The following is a 15,754-nucleotide window of genomic DNA, read 5'->3' on the forward strand; positions in this document are numbered from 1 at the left end:
TTTAAAATAAAACTGGGCTATTTTCTACTTTTTGAAGGAACAAGTAATTTTTCTAATAAAATATATAAAATAATAAAATTAAGGACTTTCTTATTTGGGATAACATTTTACATAATTGAAAAGGCGTTATTACGCAGTAATCCTTTGAAAGTATGAATTTTTCTCCTTTCTACGTGTTTCAAACAACTCAACTAGGATTTAGTACTACAGAATAATGAAGTCTTTTCCAAACCCAAAGATTATACTACTATATTTTCCTTAATAATATGAACAATTTCATGTATTGATCAGATACATTATAAAAATATTTATTAAAAAAAAAATTATATTTTTAAATTATAACTATTATATCTCGCGGGTGGCGAGAAATCTGGAATGAAAATGTACACTAAAAATTTTAAAATTACTCAACGGTACCGGCTTGAAACAGTTTTGTAGAACATATAAAAATTTTATAAACCCAATTGCTTTTTTTATAATATAGGAAGGTGGACGAGAATATGGGCCACCTGATGGTAAGTGGTCACCAATGGACAATAGACATAGCCACCAACCATTGAAACTAAGATGTTATGTCCCTTGTGCCTGTAATTACACTGGCTCACTCACCTTTCAAACCGGAACACAACAATACCAAGTACTGCTGTTTTGCGGTAGATTTTCTGATGAGTGGGTGGTAACTACCCACGACGAGCTTGCACAATATAAAAATATAAGCGATTACATACTTAGTGTGAGCTAAGAAAATTGTTTTACACGTTTATTATTTTTAACAAGTTAGTAGTTAGGGTTAATTTTTTAACAACTGTATACGGAACGACATTGCAATATGCAACATATGCAATTTAGTAAAATTACTTAGAAAACAATCACAATGACAGATCTGTGTGCTAATAATACATCTCACTGAAGGCTCCACGTGTTTTCTACCTCAATGTTTATAAGATGTCATGACATCTTACTAGTAATACCACTATAAATACTAAAAGCAGAGATGGCCTAGTGGTTAGATTCACATCTTAACCGATGATCGTGGGTTCAAGCCCGGGCGAGCACCACTGAATTTTCACGTTCTTAATTTATGTTTATAATTCATCTTGCGCTTGACGGTGAAGGAAAACATCGTAAAGAAACCTGCATGTGTCTAATTTCATTCAAATTTTGCCACATGTGTATTCTACCAATCCGCATTGGAGCAGCGTGGTGGAATAAGCTCCAAACCTTCTCCTCAAAAGGGAGAGGAGGCCTTAGCCCAGCAGTGGGACATTAACAGGCTGTTATCGTAAATACTAAGCTACATATGTATATTTTCATTTAGATAATGTTAAAAATCGTAGGGTCAAGACGAAAATTCGTTGTCTTCTACATGATACTAAGATCACACGAGTGATCCCGATACCGAGGAATGTGCGATGGTCGAGAGTCTGCTGGAATTGAACGCGGAAAGCGGAGCGGTGCTCCCTCGGCACGGGATAGAAAAGATTTTCTAGTATCGTTGATTTCTCGTACCTAAACTGATAATTATTATATTTATAAGGATAAAAGAAGTATTAAGAGCACTTGTTGCATTCTCCCTATTCTATAGAAAGTCATTGTTACTATTACTAAATACGCTGCTAACGCTTTAAACGAGAAAAGCCACAGGTATTTAGCTACGGCTTTTCATTGTAGTAGGTACAACTAAAATAAAAAGGAAAATTGTAAAACAAAATAAAAACTTGCGTCTTTCAAAAACGATAATTCATAATTAAAGACTTGAGTTATTTTCATTTATTCTAGTAGACAAAACTATTTGCTAATTAATACCCGAAACTACATATCAGACAAAAGTCTAATCATATCGAAGTAAAACGGAATGAAAATACGCTTTTTTTTTTCGTCCAAAGCTAAGGAACACATAGATAATAGAAGATTTATTTAATCTATATTAAGAAGGGACTATAAATAACGCGTTGCGGCAACACTGAAAACTATAATGTACCGTTAAACTAAATGATCTTAGGAGTTATGTCACTAGTACCTGTAACCGTAAACCGGAAATCGCCTATTCTAATGGAATCGCCTCGTTACTCGGTCTGTGTTATTGTCTGTGATGATAAATTACATGGATCTGTCGATCTAGGTAGCACTTATCATCACTACCTATGACCTGACCTTCGTGCTTCAGGGAACATGTTTCATTTATTACAACGTGAAACATGATCATAGGGTGTCTTGGGTGATGAATTTCAGTAAACTAAAGGCAGCATACATGGTATGTGTACAGACGAAGCGATCAAGCAAATATATACATATATTGCCGGTAGGAGTTTGGTACATGTTCGTGTAGTATCCACCCATACATCAATTAATCTCTAACTATAATTGAGAAAGAGTAATCACAGGAACAAGAGATACAATATTTTTGATCTCAATTTTTTTCGTTACAGGGACAATATTTTTTTTTTTTTTATAGAATAGGAAGGCGGACGAGCATATGGGCCACCTGATGGTAAGTGGTCACCAAACGCTCTTAGACATTGGCATTGTAAGTAATGTCAACCATCGCTTATATAGCCAATGCGCCACCAACCTTGGGAACTAAGATTTTATGTCCCTTGTGCCTGTAATTACACTGGCTCACTCACCCTTCAAACCGGAACACAACAATAACAAGTACTGCTGTTTTGCGGTAGAATATCTGATGAGTGGGTGGTACCTACCCAGACGAGCTTGCACAAAGCTCTACCACCAGTAATTAGAAACTGTGAGGTCGAACCTCGGCTTAGGAAGCCGTTGAAGTCGGAAGGACGTGTGCATTTTAAGCGCCGTCATACGCCTAAGCGTCGACGGGGCGTAATGAATGAGGGTCGTCGACCCCGCCGGCGGGGTCTGTGTGTGTTTATTCTGTAACCTAGCGTCTTAATATTGGCCGATGTAATATTACCATCGGGAGCGATATGGACGTCTTTAGGACGGCTACGGATCGATAAGGGACGAAAACCGGGGTGAGTGTGATAGTTGCTATATATTTCACAAAATGTGTACACCGCTTTACGTATAAATAATTAAATAAATTACACATATTAGATGCAATGGTTACACATATGTAATGAAATGGCACTTATTTCATAACTTGATTACCCGTAGTTCGTAATGAACGATCTAATGAGCTTCAATTATAATGTGATCAATTACAGATTACACTGTAATGCTAATCAACCACCAACCGTTTCCGGCGTCATAGTAAAATTGGAATCGTTGAATACCGCAGATTGAATTTGGTTTAATTATTGTAATTTATTGCAAAATACGTTACAAACATTTTAAAAGTTAATTCTATCATAAGCCAATATCAGTAGAAAACCAATACACGCTGTAAATGAAATACTTGAAATTGTCGTAAGATTAAATAATTTATTATTTATTTATTGATAATGGTACAAGTTATATAATGAAAATACGCTTATAATATTAATACACTGTATTTACAGCGCAAAATAACTTTAAGTTACCACCGCTAGGTGCATATATGACAGAGTCCAATCTGAGTAAGAAATTTTGTACATATTTTTTTCTATCATTCGATATGTAATTTATAAAAATTTGTATTTTTTTAAGGATATCTAGTTAGTTTCTTAACGGTTTTTTTTAGATAGAATCCACATTCCGAACCGTTGGTTACGCTTGAAGATTCTTAAAATGTATTTGTAAAAGTATATTTTAATAAAAAATAACGTTGATTTTGATTGATGACGTCATACTCACTATTGCGTGGAAGAATAACGGCCTGATTGTCTTCAACTGTGCAACAATGGAGGTTGTTATGAAACATGTATTGGATTGTTAGATGTTTCTCGTCGCCCGCACATGGATCGTAGAAACCGGGCAACTCATACTGAAAAAAAAATATTATAACATAAAATTACTGATGGTAGGTCTTTGTGGAAGCTCGTCTGGGTAGGTACCACCCGCTCATCAGATATTCTACCGCAAAACAGCAGTACTTGTTATTATTGTGTTCCGGTTTGGAGTATTAGTGAGCCAGTGTAATTACAGGCATAAGGGACATAACATCTTAGTTCCCAAGTTTGAAGGCGCATTGGCTATGTAAGCGATTGTTAACATTTTTTACAATGCCAATGTCTATTGGCGTTGGTGACCACTTAGCATCAGGCCGTATGCACGACCGCCTTCCTATTCTATATAAAATAAAAATAGTACGGTAGTGAGCTAATAAACTATGTTGAAGGATATCATTAAGATACGATACTCAAAATATTACTCTGGTATTTATTAAGACGCATTAATAAAAAAGACAAGCTATCCTACTACGGTACTACTACGGTATTTTTCATAACATCTTATATATAAATAAAATAAATAGAATAGTTTTAACAAAAAATCTCTTATATTATAGAGACGTGGTAAAGTTCGATTTTTTGAGATTGAATATATACAAGTGAAGTTAAGTTGGTAGGCGCGTCCCCGCACCCCGTGATGATAGATAGTGAAGCGCCGCAACATAATATATATATATATATATATATATATATATATATATATATATATATATATATATATATATATAGTTCGATTTTTTGAGATTGAATATATACAAGTGAAGTTAAGTTGGTAGGCGCGTCCCCGCACCCCGTGATGATAGATAGTGAAGCGCCGCAACATAATATATATATATATATATATATATATATATATATATATATATATATATATATATATATATATATATAGTTCGATTTTTTGAGATTGAATATATACAAGTGAAGTTAAGTTGGTAGGCGCGTCCCCGCACCCCGTGATGATAGATAGTGAAGCGCCGCAACATAATATATATATATATATATATATATATATATATATATATATATATATATATATATATATATATTATAGTTCGATTTTTTGAGATTGAATATATACAAGTGAAGTTAAGTTGGTAGGCGCGTCCCCGCACCCCGTGATGATAGATAGTGAAGCGCCGCAACATAATATATATATATATATATATATATATATATATATATATATATATATATATATATATATATATATATATATATTATGTTGCGGCGCTTCACTATCTATCATCACGGGGTGCGGGGACGCGCCTACCAACTTAACTTCACTTGTATATATTCAATCTCAAAAAATCGAACTTTACCACGTCTCTATAATATAAGAGATTTTTTGTTAAAACTATTCTATTTATTTTATTTATATATAAGATGTTATGAAAAATACCGTAGTAGTACCGTAGTAGGATAGCTTGTCTTTTTTATTAATGCGTCTTAATAAATACCAGAGTAATATTTTGAGTATCGTATCTTAATGATATCCTTCAACATAGTTTATTAGCTCACTACCGTACTATATATATATATATATATATATATATATATATATATATACGACGAGCCGAGCCGGTTGGCGTGGTTGGTAGAACACTTGCCTTTCACGCCGAAGGTTGTGGGTTCGATTCCCACCCAGGACAGACATTTGTGTGCATGAACATGTCTGTTTGTCCTGAGTCTGGGTGTAATTATCTATATAAGTATGTATTTACAAAAAGAAAAGTAGTATATGTAGTACATCAGTTGTCTGGTTTCCATAGCACAAGCTTTATACAAGCTTAATTTGGGATCAGATGGCCGTGTGTGAAAAATGTCCCAGGATATTATTATTATTATTATTATTATATATATTGTAATCACATGACATGTCCAGAGGGTGGATCTACCAGTTATCTGTCCGATAGCTGGTTGGAATCACTACGGGTACGCGACCCCGGACTGCTCTAGCTACTAGTGTCACATTCCTGTATCTTCCGTGATCACAGTATCCTCCCCCCTCTCCTTGATACGTTGTTTCCCAAAATTATCCCAGGGTCACGCCAAAGAAGAAGGAAAACTAATATTAAACCCGGAGCGGTGCCTCCGTTTAGGCGTAAGCCAGTCACCTGCGGCCAAACCAGCACCACACGTATTGACTCGTCATTCCTGCGGATCCTGCTGGGGAGGAGGAGAGGGTGGCATGGGTACTGGGCAAGCCCGTGTTGCCATAAAGTCGCCTGGCCCAGGCGTAGCAGCATCCACGGAGAGGACACTTCGCTCACCTGTCTTGCAGGTGGAAAACAACACGGAGAGTGGCAGTCACCGGTTATAAGTCAGCACGAATAGGCGTAAGTGAGGACGCCAGGGGCCACTCTTGACAGTAGGAGGATCCATCGTAGATCCATTGATCAGTTACCGCCTGCTTTAAGTCGGGCAGCCCCCGATCAATAAGGTACTGATCCGCCTCAGCGTTAACTTGTTCCGCCTGGGTGAACGGAACACAAGCCTTACAGCTGGACGTTGACGCTGTGACATTAACCACCTGCTCAAAGAAACAAAAATCTCAAAACCCACAACAACGCTGCTTACATGCGCTTTGCGACATGGAATGTCCGAACGATGAGGACAGGCTTCCCGAACACCTACGGAAGCTCCGATTGCGCCCAAAAACTGCGCAAAACTTACAGTATCGACGTGGAGCTTAAAAGGCTCAATATCGATATCGTAGCCTTACAAGAGACCAGAACTGAAGACGAAGGGTCTTTGCGTGAAGCTAACTACACTTTTTACTGGAAGGGCAAGAGGTCCTTGGAAACACGAGAGCATGGTGTAGGTTTCGCGGTTCGAAACCATCTCATCAACGCCATAGAGACACCTGTAGGCGTTTCCGAGCGGATTATGGTCTTGCGTCTAAATACAAAAAGCGGCTTTGTCACGCTAATTTCCGCTTACGCACCGACGCTTAGTTCAAAACCTGAGACCAAGGATCAATTCTACGGCCAGCTCGATGAGACAGTGCGCAGGGTGAATCCAACTGACAGACTGCATATTTTGGGTGACTTTAATGCCCGCGTCGGTCAGGGTACATCAGCCTGGCCTGAATGCCTCGGTGCACACGGCATAGGCAAGCTTAACGACAACGGACAACGACTGTTGGAGTTTTGCTCAAGGCACCAGCTGTGTGTTACCAACACCTTTTTTAAAGGCAAAATGATGCGGAAAGTCTCGTGGATGCACCCTCGATCTAAACACTGGCACCAATTAGACCTTGCTCTAACAAGAAGGAGGGATCTACGGGAAACACTCCACACGCGGGCGTTTCACAGTGCCGATTGCGACACCGATCACAGCCTCGTCGCTACTAAAGTCCGACTTGTCCCTAGAAGAGTCCATTCTTCCAAGCCACTCGGTCGAAAAAAGATAAATCTTTTCAAGACTCGTGACATGGAAGTAGTGGAGTCATTTGGGGAACTCGTCCGCGAAGAAGTTGCAACTTGGGATAGTACGGCATCAGCGCGAGTCGAATGGGAAAAAGTCAAGTCTCTTCTCACTTACACTGCAGGCAAGATTTTTGGTTATCAAAAGGCAAAATCTTACGACTGGTTTCAAGAAAACGAGAAGCACTTACTTCCCTTGATTGACTCGAAACGCCAAGCCGCTTTAAATTTTCGCCTTAACCCTTGCGATACGACGCGTAAAGATCTCACGAAGGCAAAAGCCTCACTCCAGCGTAGCACGCGCTTCTTTGTAAATGCGTATTGGACAGAGCTTTGCCAAAGCATCCAAGCGTGCGCAAACGCGGGGGATATTGGCGGGGTGTACGCGGGCATCAAAAGAGCTCTTGGACCTACTCCAAAAAAGACGGCACCTCTCAAGGAAACCGACGGTTCTGTTATAACAGACAGCACCCGTCAGATGGCAAGATGGGTAGAATACTACAAGGGGCTCTACTCGTGCCCAGTGGATATTCAGCCAGAAGCAATGGAGCTTGTCCCGAATCTGGCAACTTGGCACGAGCTAGACGTTGCACCCACAGTAGAGGAACTTTATCTGGCCGTCAAGAAGCTCAAATGTGGAAAGAGCCCCGGAAAAGACGATGTTGTCACCGAAGTCGTCAAGCTTGAGTGCCTCTTGCCCATCCTTCATAACCACCTGGCTAAGTGCTGGGAAGAAAACTACGTCCCTCAGGATATGCGAGATGCTAACATCGTCACTCTTTATAAAGGCAAAGGCGATCGTGGCGACTGCAACTGTTACCGCGGAATATCTCTTCTTAGCATCGTCGGTAAGGCCTTTGCCAGGGCCATTTTAGGCAAACTACAAAGGCTCGCCGACCGCGTATACCCTGAGGCACAATGTGGTTTTAGGTCCCAACGGTCAACTGTCGACATGATATTTTCACTCAGACAGCTACAAGAAAAGTGTAGGGAGCAACATACCCCCCTAGTCATTGCATTTGTAGACCTAAATAAGGCTTTTGACTCCGTGAGCAGAGAGGGGTTGTACTCGGTTCTTGTCAGAATTGGATGCCCCCCAAAACTCCTAAGGATAGTGCAATCGTTCCACGAAGGTATGGAAGTTACCGTCCTGCACAACGGCAACGCATCCACGCCATTCGACGTACGCCGTGGTGTTCGTCAAGGTTGTGCACTGGCCCCCACCTTGTTCGGAATATTCTTCTCAGTGCTTCTGAAGGTTGCTTTTGGAGATGAACAGCAAGGCGTCCACTTACACACGCGAACCGATGGTAGGCTGTACAACATCTCAATGCTCAAGTCCAAACGCTACAGGGAGGACCTATTTGTAGATAGTCTCCTCTTCGCTGACGACGCTGCCTTCGTTGCTCATGACCAAGCTCAACTCCAGAGTCTAATGGACAAATTTGCCAGAGCGTGCGACCTCTTTTCAATGTCCATAAACTGCAAGAAGACCGTTATTTTAGCGCAAGGATATTTAGAGCAGCCAGTCATCTTGCTTAACGGCGCACCTTTACAGGTGGTTAACAAATTTTGCTACCTTGGGTCGCATTTGTCGAGCAATCTCTCGCTTGATGCAGAGATCGACTTCCGCATCGGCAAAGCAGCCTCTACGTTCGGGAGGCTCTGTTCAAGGGCTTGGGATAACAGACACCTTACGGTAAAAACGAAAATGCTTGTTTACCAATCATGTGTCCTAAGCACACTCTTGTATGGTGCAGAAACGTGGACAACGTACGCAAAACAAGAACGCCGACTAAACACATTTCACTTGCGCTGTCTTCGGAGCATTCTGGGCATCACATGGCAGGATCGCGTGACAAACGAGTCTGTTCTAGGCGAGGCACAGCTGCCTAGCATCATGGCCATTCTCAAAAAAAAACGGTTACGGTGGCTGGGACACGTGCATCGAATGGAGCAGACCCGTCTTCCAAGGCAAATACTACTGGGAGAGGTTGTGGATGCAAAGAGGTCTGTTGGGCGGCCTATGCTCCGTTACAAAGATTGCGCTAAGCGTGATATGATTGCGTTTAACATCCCTAGCAATCGATGGGAGGAACTGGCAGAGGACCGTGCCAAGTGGCGACGCCTTATTCACGAAGGTCAATCAAAGCATGACAATGACTGGTTTAAACTACTAAAAGAAAAACGCACTAGGCGTCATGAGCGGGCTTCAAACCCCCGCCCATCTGGGGGCGCATACACTTGTCGGAAGTGCGGCCGGAGGATCCTCTCTCGCATTGGTCTATTCAGTCATGAACGCAAGTGCCTTCGCGATGCCGCTTAAATCATCTGTCAAAGATGCAGAGGCCTATATATATAATCACATGACATTTTGTATGTAATTATTATTTTGTATTTTTATACATTTCAATTGTACTGCAAGTAATTTAAGAAGGCACAATATAAATTGTTAGTACTGAAGTTATTCACAAGTGACTACGCAAACAGATTACACTACTGAAATTATCAGTGTTATCGTTCTATTATGTACAACGTTACAACGTGACAATAGTCGTATCATTATAATTCATTATGAATCGAGTTATCTTTTATTTCCTATGATTTATTGTGAGTATGTTTTAATAAAGCGATCGATGATCAATCATTGAAAAAAAAAAATTATTTAAAGAACGCCAGTCGCGAACCGTCGTAATTTATTCAATTACGTCATTTGTAAATACTTCGTTGAAATTCTATTCCGGTTTTAATTAATCAAATCGTTTATATTTACAGATAAACACTTTTTTGGTACAGATAAAAAAATAATAATAAAAAACTTTACATTAATGTGATTTTTACTTTTTTTTTAAATATATTTTTTTAATTGCATACTTCATATGCATCAGGCGTATGACGTAGCTCTACTTCTCAATATCCTTATATGAGTATATGTACATGCTCGAACGTCTCGGAGACAACTTCAGGCCGAAAAACTCAGTTCACATTTTTCATAATATATAACACGTGCTAATAAGAAAGTCTATTTCTAAATTGATAACAGTACTAAGATTAGTTTAATAAGCCAACACATTTTCAATTTTATCGCTTTTCAAAACCATGTTTTTTTTTTTCATATTATTTAATTCAACTTATTTGCTGACGCATCCCTAAATGAAAGAAGCAGCGTGTTTGCTTATTGTGATTATAATATTATAAATATATATCAATGAACAGATTGACGTAGAAATACTGCAAATATTTATATTCCAAAAATTTATATTTATGCAATTTTGTCCCCTTTGTCACGTGTCAGGCATTTCGAAGTGTACTTATAAGCTTATGTATCACTTACCTTGCTAGCTTCCAATAGTTCTAGTCTCGAATCTTTGGTGAGACATTGCAATGGTATGGTTACGTCTATGACTTCCGAGTATGCATTCGGCGATTCAGGTAATGCTGTATCACCCGTTTGTTCTATGGGTAATTCGTGAGCCGACGCACCTGAAAAAATATTGTGTTAATAAATTCGAAGTTTCTTGTGTGTGCTTTTTTATCTATTAGGTCTTATATTTTGATATATTTTTTGGAATAACCTGCAGTTATCCACTCACATTACAAGATTTTTTATATGACGAGCCGGTTGTATTGCCTTTCATGCTGAAGGTTGTGGGTTCAATTCCCACCCAGGACAGATATTTGTGTGCATGAAATGTCTGTTTCTCCTGAGTCTGGGTGTAATTATCTATATAAGTATGTATTTACAAAAAAAAAAAAATAGTATATCAGTTGTCTGGTTTTCATATCACAAGCTTTGTACAAGCTTAATTTAGGATCAGATGGTCGTGTGTGAAAAATGTCCCAGGCAGTAATTAGACTGGTATTTAATAATTCATCAATTTAATTTAAATTTAACACGAAACAAAAATAATATAATTATTGTAACAGATTGTTCCTGGTATTATGACGTCGAATATTATCATATCTCTCGTAATCGTAGGTGCGTAGAAGTCTCGAGGTTTATATATTTACCGGAGAACGGGCAGCGGGTTCTTTTTGAGTACTTAAACCATCTTAATGCTAAGACGTCAGCAGTGTCAGAAGTGTGGCGATTATGGGATATCCCCATTGACAAACAAAACAAAGCCCCCAAACACTCCAAATAACTGCGATTAATGTTATCAAAACCGGTAGCTACCATAGACTGGTAAGAATCGACGAATCATAATATCAAACTCTGGACGTCTCGAATGATGAAATCTGCACTCAGTTCATCACCTTTCCAAACCTCAAAACTCTTTCAACTAGAACTTCAAAAACGATTCCAACGCCTACAAGACAAGAAATAAGTGACAACGCGACAACGCAGACCTGTTAATAGTTAAGTTTCAGATCCTCAAACAGTTTTTTCTGTCTCATGTATTATCATTTAAAGATACCCAGAGTTCTTTGGGGAAGTTGGGTTATGTGGGATTCTTACCCACCAAATATAAGCCGAAATGGCCTAGTTGTTAGAACGCATGAATCTTAACCGATGATCGTGGGTTCAAACGCGGGTAAGCACCACTGAATTTTCATGTGCTAAAATTGTTATTATAATTCATCTCGTGCTTGACGGTGAAGGAAAACATCGTGAGGAAACTTGCATTTTTCGAATTTCACTGAAATTCTGGCACACGTGTATTTCACCGCAATGGAGCAGCTTGGTGGAATAAATAAGCTCTAAACCTTCTCCTCAAAAAAGGAAGAGGAGGCCTTAGCCCAGCAGTGGGACATTTACAGGCTGTTACTGTGTATATATGTGTATGAGAATGTACTGTTATAAGCTTCAATTATTATGAGACACGTACCAGCAGGTAATTTTCCATATAAGGCCTTAATTATGACCAGCCCCTTTTTCTTTTCCTCGTCGCTTCTGATCCTGGAATATGTTTCCCTCATCAGCTCGACCGTCGCTCGTGCTTGTCGCTGCATTTCTTGTAACCTGGAATAACAAAGCATATTATACATCAATATTTTTTATTTGCAGCACAGAGCAGACTTATAAATCGACCACCTTATAAGTTGTAGCTATTAATGTTCATAGACATTGGCATTTCTTACACCGTCAAAGGTAGGCAAACAGGCCGTAGGCTCACACGATGAAGGTTCCCAAATAATATGCAGTTCGATAAAGCGCCAGCGAAAGCTGGTTTCACAGTTTTTGTGCGAGGCTGAAAATGTCTTAAGAGCCCTGTTGTAGATGTCCAGACGTCGAGGTCATGTGGATGGAATTCGGAATTATGACGCGATGTCCGATGATTAAATTCAGTCAGAAGCCGGAATTGATCCAAGAAATGTATGGGAATATTCCCCGTTAAAGTTGTTGTAGAAGATGTAGAGTGATCTAACATCTCTACGCAGAGCCAAAGGATCGAGTCCGTCTGAAAGAGCTTGATCGTAGACAATTCAAGCCGCTCTAATCCGCTTGAATACAGTCAAATGGAAAGAGCTAGTAACTAAAATGATTCTGGCTGTGCCAAACAAATTTGTGGCAAAATTTCTTAAAATGAGAGGATATAATGGTGATTCTTAGCAGTCAAACCGGAAATTTGAGTTTTATTAGGTTTTAATTGAACCAAGCTTAATTTTAGTTTGGCTATAGTCCGAAACTATTGGTGATAAGATTCAATTTCAAGCACAAATTTGTTCCGATTCCATCGTGTACCCGATAAATATTTTCCGCCGGCTTATAAAAGCTTTTACAGTGCTATCACCTGCATAGCAGTGAACGTTGCTAATTTGCAATGTGTCATTGATATACGGAAGAAACAGAATATAGTGTGATAGTACGCAGCTTTGTGGAACACCAAAATTAACGAATTTTAAGTCACAGCATTAGGGATCGAGTGCACTAAAACAGTCTTCCAAGACTTTGGGACAACGCCTAATGTGTATGAGTGCCAGAGGAGACGGCTTAAGACCTGTGCTAACTCTGAAACACATGTACGCAGCACGATCCAAGTTATACCGTCAGGCCCACTCGACCAAAAAAAGAAGTGCTTTGCGAAATGCACTTTGTCTTTTGTCACGCTGTATAATGGAGGAGCGCTGACAGAAGCTCCTTAAGCAATCTGTGCTAACTCTGAAACACATGTACGCAGCACGATCCAAGGTATACCGTCAGGCCCACTCGACCAAAAAAAGAAGTGCTTTACGAACTGCACTTTGTCTTTTGTCACGCTGTATAATGGAGGAGCGCTGACAGAAGCCCCTTAAGCAATCTGTGCTAACTCTGAAACACATGTACGCAGCACGATCCAAGGTATACCGTCAGGCCCACTCGACCAAAAAAAGAAGTGCTTTACGAACTGCACTTTGTCTTTTGTCACGCTGTATAATGGAGGAGCGCTGACAGAAGCTCCTTAAGCAATCTCCTCCTTACAACATTAGCGAGAGACCAGCACGCATGTCTTCCTGAAGAAAGAGGCACCAATTTCTCGCCATTTCTGCTAGTGTGCTCCGACTTCGCCCAAGCAATAAGGTTTATGTTTTTATTATATCCTCTATGACGTAAACGCACCCAGATATACTCTTTGACGTAACACAAACCGCGGTACAATGTAAGAAACATTCCGAAACAGAATTTCAATAGGCAATAAAGGCAATAACACTATGGGTTTTAATATGAATCAATTGCTTCTATTGTCAAGTAAATGTCCCTAAGTCCCTAAGATAATTTCTATGGCAGTGTTTCTGGGACAGAGTAAACCACCTTCAAAACAACCAAGATTAAAAAAATTACAGAGAATACGCTACGCTTTGCTTAAAGTGCGGAAAAACTAGACATGTGTACATAGTGATAAAGTTAACAAGAACATCGGTCTAAATCCATTGCTGCATACAACTATTAGGAGCTAATCCTTAACCCAAACGGAACGTTTTAAGCTGAAATGCAATAATTGTGACAAAATTTACCATACTAAATCAGTCTACCTCGAGATGTAAGATGTTGGCGAAAAGTTTTAATGTGGCGAGAGAATAAGAAGAAATATGAACACCAATGGCTGTTCATTTCAATAGTCATAATTTTACAGCATTCTAAGATAGCGGTGCAGAATGCAAGACAAGCTTTTACTAAAAATCAAAATAAGGACGAAACTATGTCATAAACTGCCTTCATTGCACCAGATGGTTTAAACGAACATGTGTTTCAGGGCACTATAAATACTGCATTACGACTACTACAGGACAGCATGAAGGATTGTATATGCTGGAGGTTTTTACAGCGAACTGAAATCGTTTGCTTGAATATAGCAATAATAAAACACTTTCGGTGACAACTGCAATGCATAACAACATAAAATACAATATCAAATTCAATTGAAAAATGCTGATTTCTTCAGCCACAATCCTATACAGGTGTGAATAAGAGTTAGCACAAATCATAAAGAAGTTTGAATAAAGCGAAGAATGTATTGGTATCGGATAAACGTTATTGCTTTGGCACACTGTCATAAATAGAAAGAACCTAACTGTAAAAAATAGTTCGAAAATCAATCAGCTTCACCTTAATAAAAATAATGATATTTTTATTTATTTCTTCACAAAAAGTTTACAAATTAACATATAACATTTAAATATCCGCTAAATAATGTGAATACTGGTGCTTGCAATGGATAAACTGTTCTACAAGACACTAGGCCTCCACTACCGTTTATATGAACCTTGCTAAAACATTATGGGTGAAATGGTGGTAAGCATGAATATTTTGTTGTCCTAATTAAATATGTTGTCTCTTTATTTGCAAAACCATGGCAAATCATGAGTGACTAGGCCGGCGCCTTCAAATGAGAATTTGAAGGGTTTTGTAACATATCATATCATCTACCAACACTTGATAGTTCCTGTGCACACCTTCTCCCCAAGCCGTAAGCGCCGCTGGGGCTAGACGGGTTTCCTGTACCCCGGGAACCAACTAGGTTTGGATCATCATGTTTACTGGGAAATCCGATGCATTAGACGGTCTAGACGCCAGCGAGTACCACATACCCCACACTTCATGTGGGAGAAATGCATAAATGTGCTTTTCCAGCGAAAAAACAAAAGCACTTCATAACTCCAGGAGCTAATCTAACAAACAGCTATCCGCTCTATCTGTCATCGCCGTTTTAATAAATGGATTAACTATCGTTCGTTATTATGAAACTCGAGGCTGGATAAAATGCCAGTAAGCAATCAACAACCAAAAAAACAACATATTATGTTAGTCCAATAAAAGCTGTCATCGGAATATCCTGTGCCATACCATATTATCATTGATTGACGACAGCTACATACAAAAGCACGCAGGAGGGAAAAGAAGGCAAGATAAGAATTGATCAGAGCAAATCTAGCGTGAAACGTTTCCAAACGGGTGGAATGTTTTATTCAATATTAACCCTAGGCGTCAAATCAGACTTTATCTGAAACATCCTAATGGAATTAAACCAAGAGGGATAAAATAGGATTCCATGTTGGCGCAAG

At 39.2% G+C, this 15,754-nt stretch overlaps 1 protein-coding gene across 1 annotated transcript in view; it reads right to left on the reverse strand.

Annotated features, from left to right (window-relative positions):
* Window positions 1-15,754, reverse strand: part of LOC126780490 (dnaJ homolog subfamily C member 11) — a 28,241-nt gene that overhangs the window by 2,734 nt on the left and 9,753 nt on the right. The window contains exons 10-12 of the mRNA XM_050505040.1: window positions 12,100-12,233; window positions 10,605-10,753; window positions 3,748-3,877 (exon numbers count right to left, since the gene is read on the reverse strand). Of these exons, the coding sequence (XP_050360997.1) occupies window positions 3,748-3,877; window positions 10,605-10,753; window positions 12,100-12,233 (413 nt within the window). The remainder of the gene's footprint in view (window positions 1-3,747; window positions 3,878-10,604; window positions 10,754-12,099; window positions 12,234-15,754) is intronic.

The sequence above is a fragment of the Nymphalis io genome, chromosome Z (assembly GCF_905147045.1).
Source record: "Nymphalis io chromosome Z, ilAglIoxx1.1, whole genome shotgun sequence".
NCBI lineage: Eukaryota > Metazoa > Arthropoda > Insecta > Lepidoptera > Nymphalidae > Nymphalis > Nymphalis io.